This window comes from Micrasema longulum, unplaced genomic scaffold (assembly GCF_059751315.1).
Source record: "Micrasema longulum isolate JH-2025_06_02 unplaced genomic scaffold, ASM5975131v1 h1tg001072l, whole genome shotgun sequence".
Lineage (NCBI taxonomy): Eukaryota > Metazoa > Arthropoda > Insecta > Trichoptera > Brachycentridae > Micrasema > Micrasema longulum.
In genome coordinates this window covers 144326-163921 of record NW_028278260.1, presented here as the reverse complement: position 1 = coordinate 163921, position 19596 = coordinate 144326, and the positions used below count along the sequence as shown (strand labels likewise).

The 19596-nt window shown below is 31.9% G+C and overlaps 1 protein-coding gene across 1 annotated transcript in view; it reads right to left on the bottom strand.

Moving 5' to 3' along the window:
- The window catches only part of LOC148277186 (potassium channel subfamily K member 1-like), a 68822-nt gene extending 50165 nt beyond the window's left edge, over window positions 1–18657 (bottom strand). The window contains exon 1 of the mRNA XM_088233226.1: window positions 17645–18657. Coding sequence (XP_088089352.1) covers window positions 17645–17996 — 352 coding nt within the window. The 5' untranslated portion in view covers window positions 17997–18657. The remainder of the gene's footprint in view (window positions 1–17644) is intronic.
- Between the last annotated feature and the right edge of the window lie 939 nt (window positions 18658–19596).

The window sequence follows — 19596 nt, the reverse complement described above, 5'->3', positions numbered from 1 at the left end:
GACAATTATGAATATCCATAGTGTGTTATTATTTTTATTTATTATTATTATTTATTTATTTTATTTTTTCTTCAATGTAGATATAATTTACACGCTTATTGAAAGTCAATATATAAATTAATAAACAAAACAACATAAAGAGATATTCAGGTTTCAATAAATAACTACACATTCTAAAAATAATCTAATAAATTAACACAAATAAAATAATATTGTCTGTTCCATATACTGCTATCTTCCATGTACTCATTTAGTCCATAATAGGCCTTTTTTAGAAGTAAGCCTTTTACAAAAATTTTGAATTTATTGTCCGCAATAATGAGGACATTGTCGGGTATTCTATTGTAGAAGCGTACGCAGTGCCCCACAAACGATGTGCTACCTTATTTAGATTTGATTTCGAGATAACTAATTTGTCTTTACTTTTTGTATTCTGATTATGCTTGTCGCTATTTTTTGAAAGAGAAATATATTTTTACGCACATACATAATATTCTCATAAATATACTGACTAACAACAACAACAAACCATCACGCCGTTTCCCCATAAGGGTAAACAGAGAGGTAGAACGCCACATCACATCTTTGCATACAGATCTCGCTTCCTCTACATTCATACATCTTCTAATGCACGCGCGCCGATTATTCCGATTTCGACATGTCCATCCTCAAGTATTTGTTGGATTTGGTCGTGCCATGTCTTTCTCGGTCTTTCTCTATTTCTGCATCCATTAACATTCGAATTCTAAATATTCTTAGCCGTTCTTTCGCTGTCCATTCGTTCTACATGTCCAAACCAGCGCAGAGCTCCTTTCTTGATTTTGACAATAATGCTCGTATCAGCCTTGCATAATGTAAGGATCTCAACATTTGTGCATCTATCGTACATAGTTTTACAACACATTCGCCTGAGAGATCGCATTTCGACAGCATTCAGCCTACTTTCATCCCTGTTTCTATACTTCGCTCCCATACATCAGGGTCGGGACCAGGACTCCTTTGTAAACTGCTAATTTTGTCTCTTGCGATAAACATTTATTTGCCAAGGTTGATTTAAGTGCACCGTTCACTCTGTTCCCGGCACGCACCTTCCTTTCAATATCTTTCTCAGTCATTCCATCCCTAGTAAACATACTTTCCAGGTACACAAATTCCTCTACTTGTTTTAGTATAATTCCATTCACAGTGATTTCACATTAAGTCATACTTTCATTTCTTTCAAAAACCATCACATCCGAGTTATCGACATTCATCAGCAAATCGCTTCCCTCGCATACATTGTAGACCTTTGTTACCAAGAATTGCAGTTCCTCTTTGTTGTTAGCATTCTTGCTAACGTGCTTCTGCACGGCATCGTCAGCATACAAAAGACAATTGACATTTAAATCACCCATTTTTGCTCCCATTCTTAAGCCTTTCAGTTCTTTCATGCAGTAATCGATATACACGTTGAACAGCCATGGTGACATCACACATCCCTGTTTCACTCCTTTATGAATGTCAAACCACGATTTGTATGTTCTATTTACTGACTATATACCGTCAAGTTTATTTGAAAAACATCATCGCTCTAGTGCTATAATATCAGGTAGAAAATACGGGAATACGTTTGTATGAAGAAAAGTCGGACCGAGCATCCTCTTATCTGATCCGGTTCTGACATTTTGGGGTTGAGTGCAGGGCGTGATCATGTGGCGAAGGGGGAGGAAGGAGCTGTTATTCACTCCCACCCCTAAACTAAATGTTTGCCAGTAAATCACACGAATTACCCTCAAGCTCTGTTTACCCAATGGCCTCTAACGTATTCCTTACAATTACATTACAACGGGGCAAAATACACGAACAACGTTGGAATGCTGGTGACATCTTAACAGAGACGAAGAAATCATTTAAGGTGGACAAATGAATCTACTTTAAGCACCGTCGAAAAAAATCCTGGTAAAAAGTACCAGAATAATAATCATTATTACCATTTTCTCCGCCTAGACTTTAAGTGGGGTTCAAATAATAGGTTTGCAAACATATATTAACAAGTCAAGTGTAGTGACAATTAGTAATGAAACGGATAGTGGTTTGGCCTGATACTGGATACTGTATATCCGACAAGTCCCTAAGCCGGATAGCAGGATTTCCGGCCTATTGTCTAAAAAAACAATTTAAACACCCCGGTTTTCGAATTTATATCATAGTTAAAAACAAAAAATTTAATCTTCATAAAATAAAACAGGGGAAAAATATTTTTAAGATATTTTAAATTTTTTTATTAAAAATTTTTTTTTTTTAATTTTTTTTTTAAGAGTGTGGTGAACACTGATAAACGTTATTATAAAAAAATACTCAAATATTAGGGGTTATTTCCCTTTTCCGAAATATGGTCGATATCAATATATCAATTTAAAGGGGTTAAATTCATGAAATTTCCGCAGTCAAATGAATATTGGGTATCAGCTAGATATTAAGCTGCTATCCGGTATCCAGCCGGATATTGGGCTAATATACGGTATCCGGCCGGATAGTAAAATATTTTTCACCTCTAGTGTCCATAGTGAGGGGCGCGGCAAAGCGCCGCGTGCTGCTCCAGCGCCGCAAAACGCTCGCCACTATGGCCAAGCACTGACAGTTTTGACAGCACAGTGACCCGCATAAATAAAGATTTCAGCTCTTTAACTTCACAAACATCAACAGTTGGAAAAATTAAAGGGATATAGATGTTCAAATATGGGCAGAATGGTGAATGTTACACCATGTGTAAAGTGGCCACTTAAACCAGCTAATGACAGGTCATAAGCCCTGTTGATGCCTAGACTTCTATATTACCTTCTCTAAAATGTTCTTCCTCTCTGTTGTAATATGTTAATATTAACAGCTCCCCAGGGAGTTGAATCCAGTCCTTGTCTACAAAAAATTGGATAAACTTAAAATATTGTTGACAATCGTTGATAATTGTTGATATCTAACGTTACTCTCTAATATTAATCGACTTTTCAGTTTTTATTATTTCAGTTATAACATATATCAATGTTGCCGTATTTATTATGAAACATAATGTTTGAGTCAGATAAAGGGGCTGACGATTTAGAATTGTAAAAATGTATGAAGAAAGTTTTTTCGCAATTAAGAGCAAAAATATTCTGATCTAGCCACTCTTTAATTACTGTCATACATTGGCTTTTATGACGGTCTTTTCCCAGGATTTACCTTGCACAGTTAAATAATAGTTTGTCGTCGGGTTCTCAGACATTAGTTTTAATAAGAATCAAATAAAAGCGTACAGACATATTACTGTACACGCATAAAATAATGAACATATGCTATTTTTTTTTTGATGCTTTGATAAATTAAAAATATTATTAAGAAGATAGAAAAAAAACTTTAAAAAAAGCCAGATAAAATGGTTGAAAAAAATATTTTTTTTAACTTGGGAAAATAGAGAAAAATAATTCAATTAAAACAAAAAAAATAGCCATTTACTTAATTATATTTTAAACATAGGAAAAAATATATAAATCGATATAAATAATGTCTGCTCATAAATGTAACCAAAACAAGATAAAAAATAAAACAGAGTTAATCGAAAATTTCAATTCATATCTACAGAAAAAAAAAAAAAAAAAATATTTAAGTACCCATTAAAATTAAAATCCAAAAAATGTAAATAAAATAAAAAAGAATGTGTGTTATGTCATTATGTATCGATCATATTATTTTATGTTTATATTATGGTACTTAATTGTAAAAAATCACTTCATTATTTTTTTGTAATAACTTTAAAAATAATTTAATTACGATTAAAAATAAGTCTTGCTGACTAAACAACCTAAAATATGCAGTTTGCAGAAAACAGCTAGATCTTATATTGAATAAAACCTCATACAAACTCTGAATGTATGAGGTGACGTTTTGACATCATGGAATTTTCAGAAGGTGATTATTACAGTTTTTTGTATGAAAGCGTCCTGGCTGTTTTAATCAAAATATACGAGTACAGTTCACTTTCCTGAACTTGATAACACCAATATCTCATTTTTGCAAAATCATGGACTGGCTGCTTTCTGCACAACTACGTTCAACTTAAGACTATTTCTTAGTAATATGCCGTATTAATTTTGCCCAAGTTTAACTGAGTTCGTTAATAAATTAATTAAACAATCAAAATAACTTGAGTTTCCTGTCAAATTCACCAGCTACCAAACTATTCGTTTCGTTACATAAACTCTAGAATACTCTATTTCATCAACTTTTACAACATTTATACCATTTTGATCCCTATTCTAGATCCTAAGGATGAAGATTGACTCTTCCCTGGGGAATGAAGGGACCTTCGCTCGGAAGAACTCCACAATCTGATTTTCTACTTTTAAGATAAGAAATGGGCTTAGAATAAAAGGGATAAATGTAGAACGAGAAATAACGGACGAAATAAAGGGATGAACTCAATTTGAATTCTAAAAAAGTTCAGTTTTAAAAATCGAGGATTTTATGTTCAATTATTGTTTTCGATATATAACTAAATATCAGTAACGAGTGGCGAGTTTTTTGATTGGTAAACTACAAAAATTCTGATAAAATGTCCATAACGGTAGTATGGCACATAAAAAAAACAGGTCTATTTTTTATTTGATAAATAATCCATAACAAATGGCACTAGCGGCATAAAACTATAAAGTTTCGGTAAAACTATTTTCTTATGTAGCACATACATTTGATTTAAAAAAATGCATTTAAAATTAAACATAATTGCGGAAAAAAAACTGGAATCTGTAAGGACTTGAACCCTCGCTTTAGTCAATAGAAAGCAACGACCCATTCGCACGGCTATTTCACGTTCTTACCAAAGTATCGAAAAAGTAATTTATAAAACTGTATAATTCATTAGCGTACCGGTACATATTTTTTACACTACATTGATTGAAATTTACACTTTATAATTTAAACAAATACCATAACAATATAATAAAGGATTTTTTTACAAAACTTTTTTTGTTGTGTACACCATTTTGTAAAAAGGACCTAAATTATATTGTTATGGTATTTGTTACAATCAATATAGTGTAAAGTTTCCGCAAACCAAGTTTTGTAAAATTTCGTAAAAAACGTAAAAATGGCATTTTTCAATAAAAAAGTATAAATCTATGAATAAATAGTTTTATATTTTCGTTTAGAATCACCTTAAATAAACTTTTTGAACCCGAGTATAAACAGCATTCTATTTTAATTGGTATTACTGTATCATTAATATCTGGGTTTTTTTACAATTTCGTATAATTGAATTTTTTTCTTATATGTATTCAAAAGTTACTAAAAATTCTTTCAAATTATTAAATAACTATAACAGTGTAAGTCACTCTCCAAGCACAAGAGCTAGACTCTTTTTTGGGAAGTTATAGTTATAACATGACAAATACATAATATTTTAAATACCTGCCTTCTTATAACATACAAAATGATAAATCAAACCGCTCATACACGCGTTTGTGTAATATTCATGTAAAAAAGTGAATTGAACAGGAGTGTTGCGTCTCATAAAACGAAATAATACGGACAAAATGGGCACGTTGGAACAATAGGCATAATCCCTCAGTAACTACACACGTGCGTTTCCAGAAATTATCAAGCAACCAGTGGGCCACATGGCGACGGTATCTACCTACTGTCAACAAAAGCTTCTCTTCGGATATCTATCTCCTTTTGTTAACCATGGAGATGAAACATTGCTTTATTTATTTAGTTTTTTATTGCTTACTTCTTGGCATGAACACTTGACAAATTTACTATTATGCTCTTTTTTTTGTAAATTTATTGATATCATTTTAAGTTTGCTGGAATTTCACTCGTCCATGCGCTTTGTAGCTGCACGATGATTGGTTATCTAGCTTTCATATATCAACTTTAAAATACCTACATTTTGTAAATGGGGTCAAGAATTCCAACCGTCTATGCGCTTAGTAGCTGCAAGACGTGTTGTAATCTTACTCCTTTTTATTATTCATATTATTATTATTTTAAAATATCATTAATACACTAAATTTATTTGTCAATTTTTAAAATGTGTAAATGGGGGCTAAATTAACTAAAAAAAACTGTCTCTGCGCTCTGTAGCTGCAAGACGTCCTGTAATCTAGCTTCTATCTGTTACAATTTTTAATTTATCTTAATTGAAAACGAGGAACTAGAATCTCAACCGTAGATGCGCTCTGTAGCTGCAAGACGTACTGGGATATTTATTTATTGTACAGCGCCCTTGAAGTGATTTTCACAAATATGGCGCTTTATAAATTATCCAACTATATATATATATTTAAAAAATATTAAAGTTGATTGCAATAGGAAAATAGTATGATATATGTTTGTATAGAATGGAGTTATATAAGTTTTTTAAATTAAAATTTTTAATTAAATAATGTTGTGTAATTGATCGCAAAGCTTCTGACATTCATTTGACATTCTAGTATGCTACTCAAAGACAAAAAAAAGGGGTTAAGATGCTTGATTCTCAAGTAGGGGTTTATTGGATTCTGATCTTATCTTGGATGGACAAGGGTTTCAGTGTGCGAATAAAATGTTGAGATGTTTAACTAAAACTGCTCTGAATTCTTCAATATTACTTTTCTGACGTTCAAACACGAGGAATGAACATTAACAGTCCGGGAATAATATCGGAAAATGCTGTTTTGTCATCTATATGTATTTGCACATTAAATGTAGCACTAAGCACTTCTATTCAACTTAAGTTCTGGAACTTATCTTGTAGTCCGTAAACGCGAAGCAGCGTAAAAAGTCGCGACATTTAGCTTTGAATTCACAGTAAACTGGCATAGACAGTTAGTCTTTTTTACACACATTTATGCACAGCTATGTTTACGCGACATCGTTAATTTATCGGAATATAACTTCAAACAGTCGTTATATGAAGCATTATCTCTATTTAAATATACCTCAGTGTGTTTTGTACCCAAAATCGTATAAATGTCAATTATATAATAAATCATTTATCATTCATTGTATATATTTTTTAAAAGAATTACCAAAATCCGACTTTTGATCAATTTTAACTATTTTTCTCCAACGCTTTTTGGTTCAGAGACAAATTTTTTAATATTTTTTTATGACGTAGTTTTATTTTTAATAACCTACTCCTATGTTTGAACGTGTCTGTGTTATTTTTGTAAATGATCCTTAGGCGTACTTTGAAAAGAAATAATTTTTAAAAATGTATTTTTTTCTCAATCTATGTACAATATCCATTTGTAATGAATGAGTGTGGAAAAACTAGTAAATTGGCTAACTAAAACAAAAAAAAACACATATGTAAGTAAATACTTGTATATAACCATTTTACGACTTTTCTATATCTATAGGTTTCGAGACGTACCCGTCTCTTCGTCAGGACACTAAAAACACTATTATGCAAATCCCAAGTAAACACCTTCACCTTAGAAGTTCCGAAAATACTTTTATGTAAGTTTTTTATTTTTGTGTGAAACTACTTCCTCCGAATACTCAAAACCGTTTTAAAGACCGTGGGTCGGTTTCTCGCATATAAAAAAAGCAATGTTTTTTTTGTCAATAAACTATTTATTTTTTAAACTATCAATTTCATGTCGCGATTATAATTTAATTTAACTGTACTACTTTCACTGCCCTTTTCATTGTAAGGTTGGCAAATTATATAAAGGGTATTTTTCGGATATTGTCATTTATCCTTATGACCATATTGCAAACACGAATGGCAGCAAAAACTGTATTTACTTGTATGATAATATATCTTCGTCATGACACTAATTACAATAGAAGTTGTGTCATCATCATCATTTATCATCATCATTTATTTATTCATATATATGTACATTACAAAATAAAATATCTTCATTCATACATATAGAAATAATTAGTTAAAATTAGGTATATATAAAAAAAACACATTAGTATACATAATATCCAAAGAATAATATGTTAAAAAAGTAAGAGAATCTTGTAACGAAAAACTCCCTCAGAGACGTGAAAAATGTCAATGTCCAAAGTGATATTGTTCAACATAGAGATAGCCCTTCCAACAGGCATAACCATTGGATGTGTAACTACTAGAAGAAAATTAGGATAGAAGAAATGTGAAATAAAGAAATATGTAAAAAAGAAATTAACACGGTACAATCCTCCTCAGAACAGGTTTCCCTAGTTAGGAGGACTCTTTAATTACCTTTGTATAAAAAACATTTTATTTAGTAAATAAAAAAAGTAAAAAAAATCTACAAAAATTCGTGTCCTGGCGAAGAGACTAGTGCGTTTTTAAAGATGTAGACAGGAAATTCCGTAAGTGGGTATATACAAGTATTGACTTACATTTATTAAAATATTTGACCATAATATTAATGCTCTAAATATTTAAAAAAATAAAAAAATAATATAGTATCTGTAAAATTTAATAGTGCGAAATTCTAAATCTAACCAAACATTATTAAAAAACATATGGTTAAGGTTTCCATCTCTAGAATAAATTATTTTCTAACTGTTTTCTTTTCTTCATACATAGAGATGGTCAGCTTTCATACAATTACATATTTTCCCACGCGTTTCGTGGTACGTGAGCATTTTACCAATTTGTCAATATGCCGTTTTGAACGTCCTCCTTTCTGACAACTTCAGAAACTCAATATCAAAATGTTCCTACAACATGGATCAACCATTTGGAATCCACATTGTCTTTATACATATAATTCCTCTGTACGTGTGATGTCACCGTACTCCTCCTAAACGGCTGAACCGATTTACGTGCGGTTTTCAGAGAAATGTAGATCTTTGCGCTGTGCGTGTTCGTAGATATTAAAATCTTCAATCGAATATGTAAAAAAGAAGTTGGGAGCATAAATGTTTTATTCATTGATCTACAGGGTTGCATTCGAGGAAAATGCATCTACAAAAAAATGGAAAGATGTTGGTTTTTGAATGTTTACAAAAAACATTTGTTTTTTGTGGATCTTAATGAGATTGTTTCATTAAATTCTTCATAATTTCTACCCATTTATTTGCTTATACTGGATTTTTGGTTATACTAAAATAATATAAAATTCAATACATTTTTAAAAGTCGTATTCTTACATAAGTACACGCCTCTGTTGGTGAGAAGACCGGCGTTTGACATTTGCAAAAATAATGGCATATTTGAAAAAATATTTATTTTATGTTTTGGAATCAAACATAAACAAGTACCTACCTAAATTAAATATTTGAATATTATAATTTTTTTAGTTTTGGAATTCAATCACAAACAAGTACCTAGGTACTTACTTACCAATAAAAATAATTTTTCCAAGGCAATCCAACGTTCGGGTAGGACAACGTGTGTCGGATCCGCTAGTAATAAATATATGTGCGTCGTTGAATCCGTACAAAAATAAATTAACGCAGAAATATAAATAAGTTCCTCATTTAATAGTTACGAAAAGAGACTTCACCACTTCCACTTTAAAACGTTAGAAACCAGAAGAAAGGTAAATGACCTGTTTTAGATAAGATTGTTAATGGTAAATTGGAAAGTTAAGGCTGTTAAGGAGTAATATAAAAATTATTGTTCCTAATGGCCACACCTTGAGAAACGTTAAAATATTTAATATGGATTCGTTCAAGAATAATGTGTCCTTTAATCTAGTGTCAAGAATGTACAGGGTGGCTCGCGGCAGACGCATGGGTTCGAAAATGGAATAAGACGCAGTTGTGAAAGGACTACATATATTTTCCTGTTTCATTAAAATTAAAGTTTACGTGGTTTTGAACAAAGTATCGGGCAAATGGCGCCCCTCACACTCCAAATACCGAGTAAGCCTTTTTCTGAAGTTTTCTAGCACACTTTGAAGCATTGCCATAATAATTTCAGCGATTTGGGCTCAAATGTTATTTTCAAGGGGTTTCAGGATCCTAGAACGGTAGTTGTAAACCAAGAATTTTAGGTATCCCCGCAAAAAAATCACAAGAGGCTAAATGTGGAAAGCGCGCTGGCCAGTTCAAATTGCCTCTTAGTGAGATGAGGCGCCCAGGAAAACTGTCTCACAAAAAGTATATGCAAACCCTTAACCCCTTCGGCCACATCTTGCTGCAACAAGACGACTTCCAGCTCTATTCCTTTCAAAAGGGAAAGAAAAAGTCCCGGATCACGGTCAGGTAACGTGCAGAAGTGACTGTAACCCCTCGATCATTTTTTTCAAAATAGTAAGGACCGGTGATCCCAACTCTTGAAATAGCACACCATACTGTCACCCTGTTAGAGTGCAAGGGTCTCTGTTGGAGTTCCCTGGGATTCGTATCACTCCTACTACTACTACTACCACCGTCACGCCATTTCCCCGTAGGGGTAGGCAGAGAGAATGGACCGCCACACACGTCTATCCTGGCATAGATTCCTAGCTTCCTCCACATTCATACATTTTGTCATACATGCCCTTCGGTTCTGTCTGCTTTTGACATGCCCAGATTTAAGATTTTGGTTTATCTGATCATGCCACGTCTTCTTTGGTCGTTCTCGTCTCACGTTGCCGTTCTCCAATACCACATATTCATCGGGGTGAAAATGTGCCTCGTCAGAGAAGAAAACGATACTGTCTCGAGGCAACGCAACAAGCATTTTTTCATTAGCGACTGCTCTTTCTCCACTAGTTCCAATAGACCACTTCATTATGGTGACTGACACCACATGGAACATAAATTTCCCTTCCCGCTCTTTCGAAGCATCCCACTTTCAATCGTCTAGGACAGTTAGGAAGGGAGCATTGCCCTATTCAAATCCATGCGTCTAACGCGCGTCACCTGTATAACAGAATTGAAAGTCTGACATTTTAGACACTGGATTGTTTAGGTTTAAAAGTGTATACGAAATCCGTTTTTATATTGATGAATGAAGTTTTAAAATAATTCAATTTTGATGATTTACATTGCTAGTTTTATTTGTGTATTTTATTCGTGTTTACATGTGTCTACTAGATGTGTTTTGTACTAATGAATGAATTTTTACTAGAATCATGTAAATTGTTAGTTTTATTTAAATATGTATTTAGTTCGTGTTTACATACAAGATGTGCTTTATATAAATTGATCCATTTTGATAATAATTTAATTATTTACTTTTACTCTTTTAATATTCATACTAATATTATTTACATTTTTTGAAAAGTTTGTCACAGTTTTTTGTTTAGTTTTGTCTGGTAGTTTATTGTATAACAAAATTTCAGGCACTGATTTATTAGTCGCGACTGTCTTTGTCTCGTTTTAGAAGGTTGTATATGATATTTTTCTGATATTCTCGTATTGTGTCCATGTTTCCTACAATTTTTTTCAAGAGTTAGTTCTTAGTCTACAATTACATCAGTGGCTAATATATGAATAAATTTTAAGGATTCTAGTTTAAAGAGTTCAGTTATATTTAATTGCCTAGTTTGTTTAAAGAGTTCTTTAGTTGCTGTTAGATAGGGGAGGTCATATACTTACTTTAATATTTTATTTTGCTGTCTCTATAGTCTGTTTATGTCGTTTTGATTTCCTGTTCCCCAGAGTAGTTGCATCTAAGATATTTTAGTTCTTACATAAGTTCATACATTATAGTTTTTTCCGTTTTTGAAAATATGTTTTTTACTTTGATTTTTACTATCTTTTTCACTATATTTTTAATATGTCTACTACGTTTATTATTTTTTTCTATGACAGTCAAAGCAACTCTGTATTATATAAATGTTTAATTTCGTGTAAATAATAAATCGAATTCTACTTCACAAATAAAAAGAAACTCTTGTAAATAGATACACGGAACATTTAATGATTATTTAATTAATCACTTGACTTGATAAATGGCCAATTGCAAACCTTTTGCCGTAAGAACTTCGTACTTTGTCTTTGGTCACTGAAACTATTGGCGACCTTTGATTTAATTGGATCAACCCCAAATAAATTCAATTTGTGTTTGCGTTTGATGTTAAAAGCACTATAAAGCTAAAAACCTGGAGCATAAATGGATTAACTGACAGAAATCAAATAAAATTTAGCAAAAGTAATTTCCCATTTTATTTTAATTAAATTTTGATTTCATGCCGTGGATTGATGAAAATGAAGCCCTTTGGATTCGCATGAAATATTTATAATAAGGATAACGTTTTTTTAAACAATTTGAAATTAATAATGGTCTATGAAATACTGTTGAGTAAAAAAAATATTTTTATTGTAACATAATTTTTTTTTTTAATTTATACTTTCAAATTCCTGCGAAAACAGTGCATTGTATCGGCCATGCCCCTAATACGTCACGATTAGGTTAAATTTTGAAGTTTGTTTTTGACCGTTTAAATTTTAATAGAACATCGTCACGAATCTTGACGTCACAAGTGTCAAAGTCAAACATGTCGCGTTTTTGTAAAGACTTTTTTTAATCAATTTAATTGTTTTATTTTGTATGAAAACATTTCTCCATAATATCCATATTGATTTTGAATCTACAATTAATTTTTTAAAACCCATTTCACATGTTTTTGTCGATGTTAGTAGTATGTGATATTTCCCCATACACTATCTGAACTTAACCTAAACGATCTAAAATATATTTTTAATTACTGTAGGTATTACAATAGCATGATCTAGGCATACATTTTATTTATTTAGTTTGTAAATATAAAAACGTAATTAAATTCATTTACTTTTATAATCCTGTAAAGTAATTAAAATAAATAAAATTTTTACCTTTCAAGTTTGGCTAACGAGGATTTTAATTACTGAAATAGCAATTCGCCAAATTTTATCACACGAAAATGACCCCGATTTACTGTGGATACCACAATAATAAGACTTAAATTTCTGTGCGCGACTATAAATGACCGACGCAATCAATCAATTCTAGAGTAATAATTGTATAGATACATCTAACGTATATTTATCCATCAACAATACATGTTACTTATCCCAGATGTACACAAAGCATTTTGTTCGAAAAGTGGATACGTTTCCAGCTTCTCTGAGCCTATCTGACAAATCATTCATTTTAAAACCTTTAAATTAAAGGATGTGTTTAGTTCCTGTTAGTCTCACCTTCGGAAGCCTGAAATCACCTCCACTTCCATACCCGCGAAAATTCTTCGGAAATTCTCTGAATACCTTTTAAAATGTATCAAGAAAGCAGTCCGTTTTTTTATTTTGTAAATGTCATATGGCCAAATTCAACCAATAGTTGGCGCTGAAACTTTACTCAGCGTTCAATGTTAAATTTAAATCAAAGTATTTATCTTTCATATTTTAAATAGGCTTTTTTATTTTTATTATTTATTGGGGATATCAACAGTAATACATGCAGCAAAAATATAACAAATAAAATATACAGAGAATAAAACCAATGACAGATATCCACAGAAATACATTAAATACACATACAATACATACTAGTGTGTTTGTGTGAGTTTAAGTGAGTTAGAGGGTGGGTGAGTGGGTGTTATATTGGAATGAGGGTGGACATGTGTGTAAATATTGCATAAGTGTCAAGTGTCGAAAATATAAATATATATAAAATATTAAGAATTAAAGATAAAATAAAATAAAGTAAGATAAAATAAGACTTTATTATTGAAACTAAGTATAAGACAAAAAAGTATTGTTTTAAGACGCGCATTTTAAATGTTATTTTTGTACAATCAAATGGATCAATAAGGGGAAAGTTCAAATTATATTCACGAGCAAACCGTATAAGTGGAGAGTTCAGGGCATAGTTCGTACGAACTGCTGGCACATGAAATAGAGAGTTCGACGTGTGACGGGTGCGGTAGCCGGGGACATTTAATAATAACTCCGACAAAAGAGCCGGACTATCAAGGCGTCCACTAAGTATGTCATGAAGCACCCCCATGTCTAATAGTAGACGGCGATCTTCTAAAGTAAGCAAGTGGTGCTTTTTGCAGGAAGACATATAATTGAGATCGGTATTCCTGCATCTCCAGTTAAGATGTCTAAGAAATGTCCATTCTGTGATAAAAAGTAATCATTAACATATTACAACAGAGATGAAAAACATGCCGACACAGAGAATTTCATTACAAATGTACAAACATTTGGCCATGCTCAAAATATTGTTCATGTAGGACGTATGACTAACGCATAACTTAATATTGGATTTACATTTTACCGAATGTAAGATTTGAAGTACCTGTTTTTTACTAATACCTGTAACGACATTATCTTATTTGTGAGTAATGTACATCCCGATGGTAAGCAGATAAAATTCTATTCATTTTATTGTGTTTTAAGTTTGACAATTTATTGAAAGGTGTTGATAACGATAAGAAATATAATATCCATACTGAAAAAAATAATCCATCTCTCGCGTGAAATATTTAAAAAAATGTATGTAAGAAGCCTGATTTAGAAATGATCGGGGCCGCGATTATGAACGACTATCATTATCGGTGTATACTGAGACGGTATATACTAATATCAATATTTATGAACGAAAGTGTGTATATTTAAATTTATTTCAACAGAGAGGGAAATTTTTTTTGAGAAGGGAATATGGAAGTCTTAAACCAGCTAATGACAGGTCATAAGCCTTGTAAATGCCTAGACTTCCATATTCCTTTCTCAGAAATTTTTACCCTCTCTGTTGAAATAAATTTAAATATGAACAACTCCCTAGGGAGGAAATCCAGCCAGTCTGCAAGCATTTGGACATAATCAAACATTGTTGAAAGTGTGTATATTTGTAATATTTTCGTAGGTAGCCAGTAATTGAATATGGTTAGAAAAAAATATTGTTAACATATTATATTTTTCACACAGAAAACTAAATTTTACTTTGTACATAAAATTTAAGATAAACTTTACCTTCCCATCAGGGCCACGATTACAATGGGAAGTTAACAGGATTCCCTTCTCAAAAATATTTTCCATCTCTGTTGCAACAAATTTAAATTAAATAACTCCCTATGGAGGATATCAAGCCAGTCTGCAAGCATTTGGACATACTCAAAATATTGTTAAATTAATTACCTGGTAAAAAAAGAAGCATAAAAATTTCAAAATTGTTTTCAGGCGTCGCCTAGTAGATGAATTGGTTTAGCCGGATGAATCTCACCCACATGATAAAGATTTAAGCTCTTTTATTTTTGTATTTGGCGAATGGCACAAATAATTCAACGGTTTCAGAGCAAAGTGAATTAAAATCCGTATTAAGAGGAAACTCGTTCTAACTGATCTTCATACAAACGTAGTTTCGTATTTTCTCTCTGGAATATGTAATACATTGCGGGGTTGGGTTAATAATGTAAGTATCATTATTTATTTGACTTCGCATTTTTCTGTTGTTAATTATTGTGGCTTAAAACGGGCATAGCCTAAAAAACCATAATAGGTTTGTGAATATGTATGATAAAAGAAAATGCGGTCTGACTTATCTTCATACAAACGTAGTTCCATATTTTCTCCATTGGTTATGAAACTAGAGCAATGATTTTTTCACACACTCTAGATACTATTGGCGTGTTTCTATATTTTTACTTTTTTGATAAATTGTTTTTTGTGGAAGCTAGGATTATCAATAAACATCAAAAACCCCAAAAAGCGCGCAGCTTTATCTGTCGTGTTCTGACGCACGGTGTGCAAATATGATAAATAATTTTGAAAAACCGAAAACATAGCGACACAGAAAATTCATTCAAAAACATTCAAATCGGTTTAGTTTTGAGGAGCGAAAAACGGGACAGCGAAACGTCGATTTTGTCAATTTTATCAGTTGTTTATTTTTCGCACTGTATTGGGGAGGCATCTGCGAGAAAATGGCAGAAAAACAATGTTCAAATACGTATTAGTCAAAATTCTTAGTTACCACATATCCTTTTAAGCATGCCGTCAGGCCGCTCAATATAGTGTCAATAAAAATACAATTAAATACGACGTTGTTGAAAATATTGACATACGGACAGTAAAATTATGGATCTGGAGGTTTGTCAATTTTATTTTAAAGGGTCGGATGTTCAAAAAGGTTGAAAAACACCGCTCTAGTGATACCATAAACAAATAAACGGAAGTTCCTATACTACGAAATTTGATAATTACAAATATAACGAAAATCAACAAGTCAAATTATATTGGTTACGTTCACTTATTATGGGGTATTATATCACTTAAGTGACCTATTGAGGTTACACAATGATATCACATATCTTTTGTGTATTTAGGTACTGTGTAATTTGATTATGCGGGCATTTATTAATTTATTCACAAGTTCTTGCTTGCTTAAAGAAACTTTTTTTAACATCAACCAATTCATTTATTTTTTAAAAAGAGAAACACTTGATTTCTTTATTATTTACTCTAATATTTAATTTTTCAGACCATTTCCTAAAAGTCGTAAATAACTCTGGAAAAATGGAAATCGAGTTGTGGTACAGTGGGATTTGAACCTCGGACCTTTGGCCCGTAAGTCCACAATACTACTACTTAGTTATTTGGGTCCCCGGTAAAACGTTGATTTTTATTAACTGCCATAGAAACACAACTTGTATACAAACATAAAGAATGTAACATTTTGATGGGATCAATAAAAGATACTGTTTTTATTACATAGTATGTTATATACAGGTTACCATTTCTGGACGTCTTTCTATCGATCAATTTTTACTTGTGACGTCCTGTTTTCGATACAGCATATTTTTTATTTTATACCTCTAGATTCAGCGAGAGTAGTTATTTTAAACTTATTTCTAAACAAATTATATGCTGTCATATAAAATATGCAATAAAATGTTTTTTGTACATTTAACTACAATAAAATTATATTATTATACTAATCATTCACCCTTTCCTTTCCGCACCTAATGGTGCATAGATCACTGTATTGATACACCAACCGTAGCGTATCTAGATTATTTTTGTCACATAAAGGTAAGATGATCAGTCATACGCTTCACAACACCATTTTAAATCAATAATTTACGTCAACCATATCTAAAATCGAACCTCATACCTCTTGCATAGTAGGCGAACGCGCTGATTATTAGACCACGAGGCAGACTATACTGTATTTACAAATCCACATTTAATAATAATTTAGCCTGAAAGTTACTTTAGTTAATAATTCTTCTCAACGGAGTGTTTAAAAATTTAAGATCCCCGATAATGCGATATGAACCGATATAATAATTGATGGTATGCGATGTATATTTTTTTTACAATGTAATTATAATTAAGGTATGAGAACCGATTTATTCCAGGAATAAGGTAATGTTAAATATTTCAGTATCGAATTCATTTATGTTATTAATTTACAAAACCTTAAGGACTTGATAGAATTAGAGATTTAAGAATCGGATCAAAGGTCCGTGGTTCGAATCTCACTCTACTCCGACTTGATTCCCATTTTCTAATAGAGAGTTTTTTACAACTCGTTGAAAACGGCCTTCTAAAAACATTTGGGTAAATCGTAAGCTACTTTTTGTGGCTTGTTAGTGCAGTTGTTGTTGGGTTATGTGAGTAGTGGTTTTAAATCGTTTATTGATAATGGCGGAAGGATCAAACATATTATGAGTTCAAATGTAGCTTGAATTACAGTTAACCTGTTTTTTAAAGATTAAATCTGGTTTAAAAATTTTCCTAAAATAAAATGAGTGAATAAAAAAAACAAAGTTCTTACCGTCCACTTCAGGATATCTTTGCAGGAATTCGTTTCTTGATCGAAGAAGAGTTTGCCTAACTTGATTTTCAACTGGAGCTTCCAAGGCAGAGAAAACAAATCCACCGGATACCAAATAAAATACGTAAAACAGCAGATAAAACGTAAAAAGCCACGAGCATTTAATACCGAAACAACGCGTGGAGTCACTTTCCTCATTTTCTTCCATTCGCGAGTATCCGCTTCCAGATTGCATTAATTTCTCGGCATTGGCTTGTTGACTGTGCACGATCATATCGTCAGAACGCGCCTTGATGCTGCCGTACGTTTTCGGCCATTTTTGTTCTTTTTCCATGGCGCCGTTTCCCGCCATTTCTTCCGTCGAATCGAACTGTCACCCGCAGAAGCCTCACAAGCGCCGTTTTTACGACTTCGTTTGATTTATTTCTCCTCTATTTTTCATCTACTATTTTTCTCGATGTATACATCTGAAGCGTTTTGAAAGATAACGTCTGTTCTTATTGATGGATCGCTTAGCTGTATCGGAGAGATCGGGGCTGTCAATCGATAAGATTTCGAATCGCGTTTTGTTGATATCACTCAAATAAGAAATAAACAAAGGCACGTAGTAATTTGAGCGTTAGTTTATCGATGTTTTGATATCAAAAACCACAATAGAAGTAATCACAAAGAAGTCGCACGTACTTTTATGAAGAATGAAACATTTTAGTATGATTTTTGTTGTACCTTCTGATTGGTGTCTGCTCTTCTCTAGACTTTTCGTGTTCGTTTCGTTAATCTCGAAGACGATAAAATCTTCAATCGTATTTGGATCCAACTGACGGTCAGCCATTCGTCAACTGAACTTGAAACACCACTTTAAATGATCACTCGGCACAAAATCCACCGTAATTCGTTCTAAATCTACTGATTTACTATGGAGTTCCCACATTATCATACATGTTTGGTAAAAATATGATATTTTGGGACAGACCACAAATAGAGATACAAATCAACAATCAGCTCAGCGACCACACACGGCTGCAGTTAATTTGATACTGAATACAGTGAATACTGGATACGCATAAGTGAATTCATACAGAGAGCCTTCAAGCCACCATAGCTATTTACAAAGCAGGGCTGCTCAACCGCTGGTCTTGTAGTTTTGCATTTTAAAAAGTAATTTTATTTATCTTTTATTTTGGTAAAAATAAATATTTGCGTTCTTACGATTAACTAAAATATAAAATTTTGAGTGGATTTGAATTTTGATACTAGCCACTGGACCCAACGCGATTCAAAATTTTGTTATAAAAGACAATTATTAGTGTAAAGAAAAAATTTGAATATCACTGTTGTTTCTTTAAATTTTATATTGTAAAATAAATGTGTAGGTATGTATTATTTTACGAAAATATATTTTTTGTACTAGTTAAATTTAATTTTAAAATGAAGGTTTTTATTTGTCCAATTTAGAGTCAAGTAGTCAGTGCGTTTGTCTACGATGCGAGAGGCTTCGGATTAAACAACAAAAAATATTTATTTGAAGAGGTGTTTTTAAACTGCAATATTTTTTAATTTATGGACTGTTAACTGAAATACAAGAATGATTTTATGTATAGCCCTACCTTTATTTAAACAAAAAAATACAATGGATGTATTTGTATTTTATTTTCATGTCTGTACTTTTAAATCAATATTTTTAACGAGTGCATATAAAAAAATTGGTAAGGAATAATTAATAGCTATTTCAGAAAAGGTTTTACTTAGTGATATAGCTATCAATCAAACTTAAAATTTATACAATGTGCTCTTTTTAGCCTATTATTTATATTACCTTAAGTAAGAATATAGCTGTACCCAATTAAATAAACGCCAATTTCGTCAGCACTGGAATCGAACTTTAACACTATAAAAACAAACTCATTCCATTGTTGGAATGATATCAAATATATATATCAAATACAAAAATC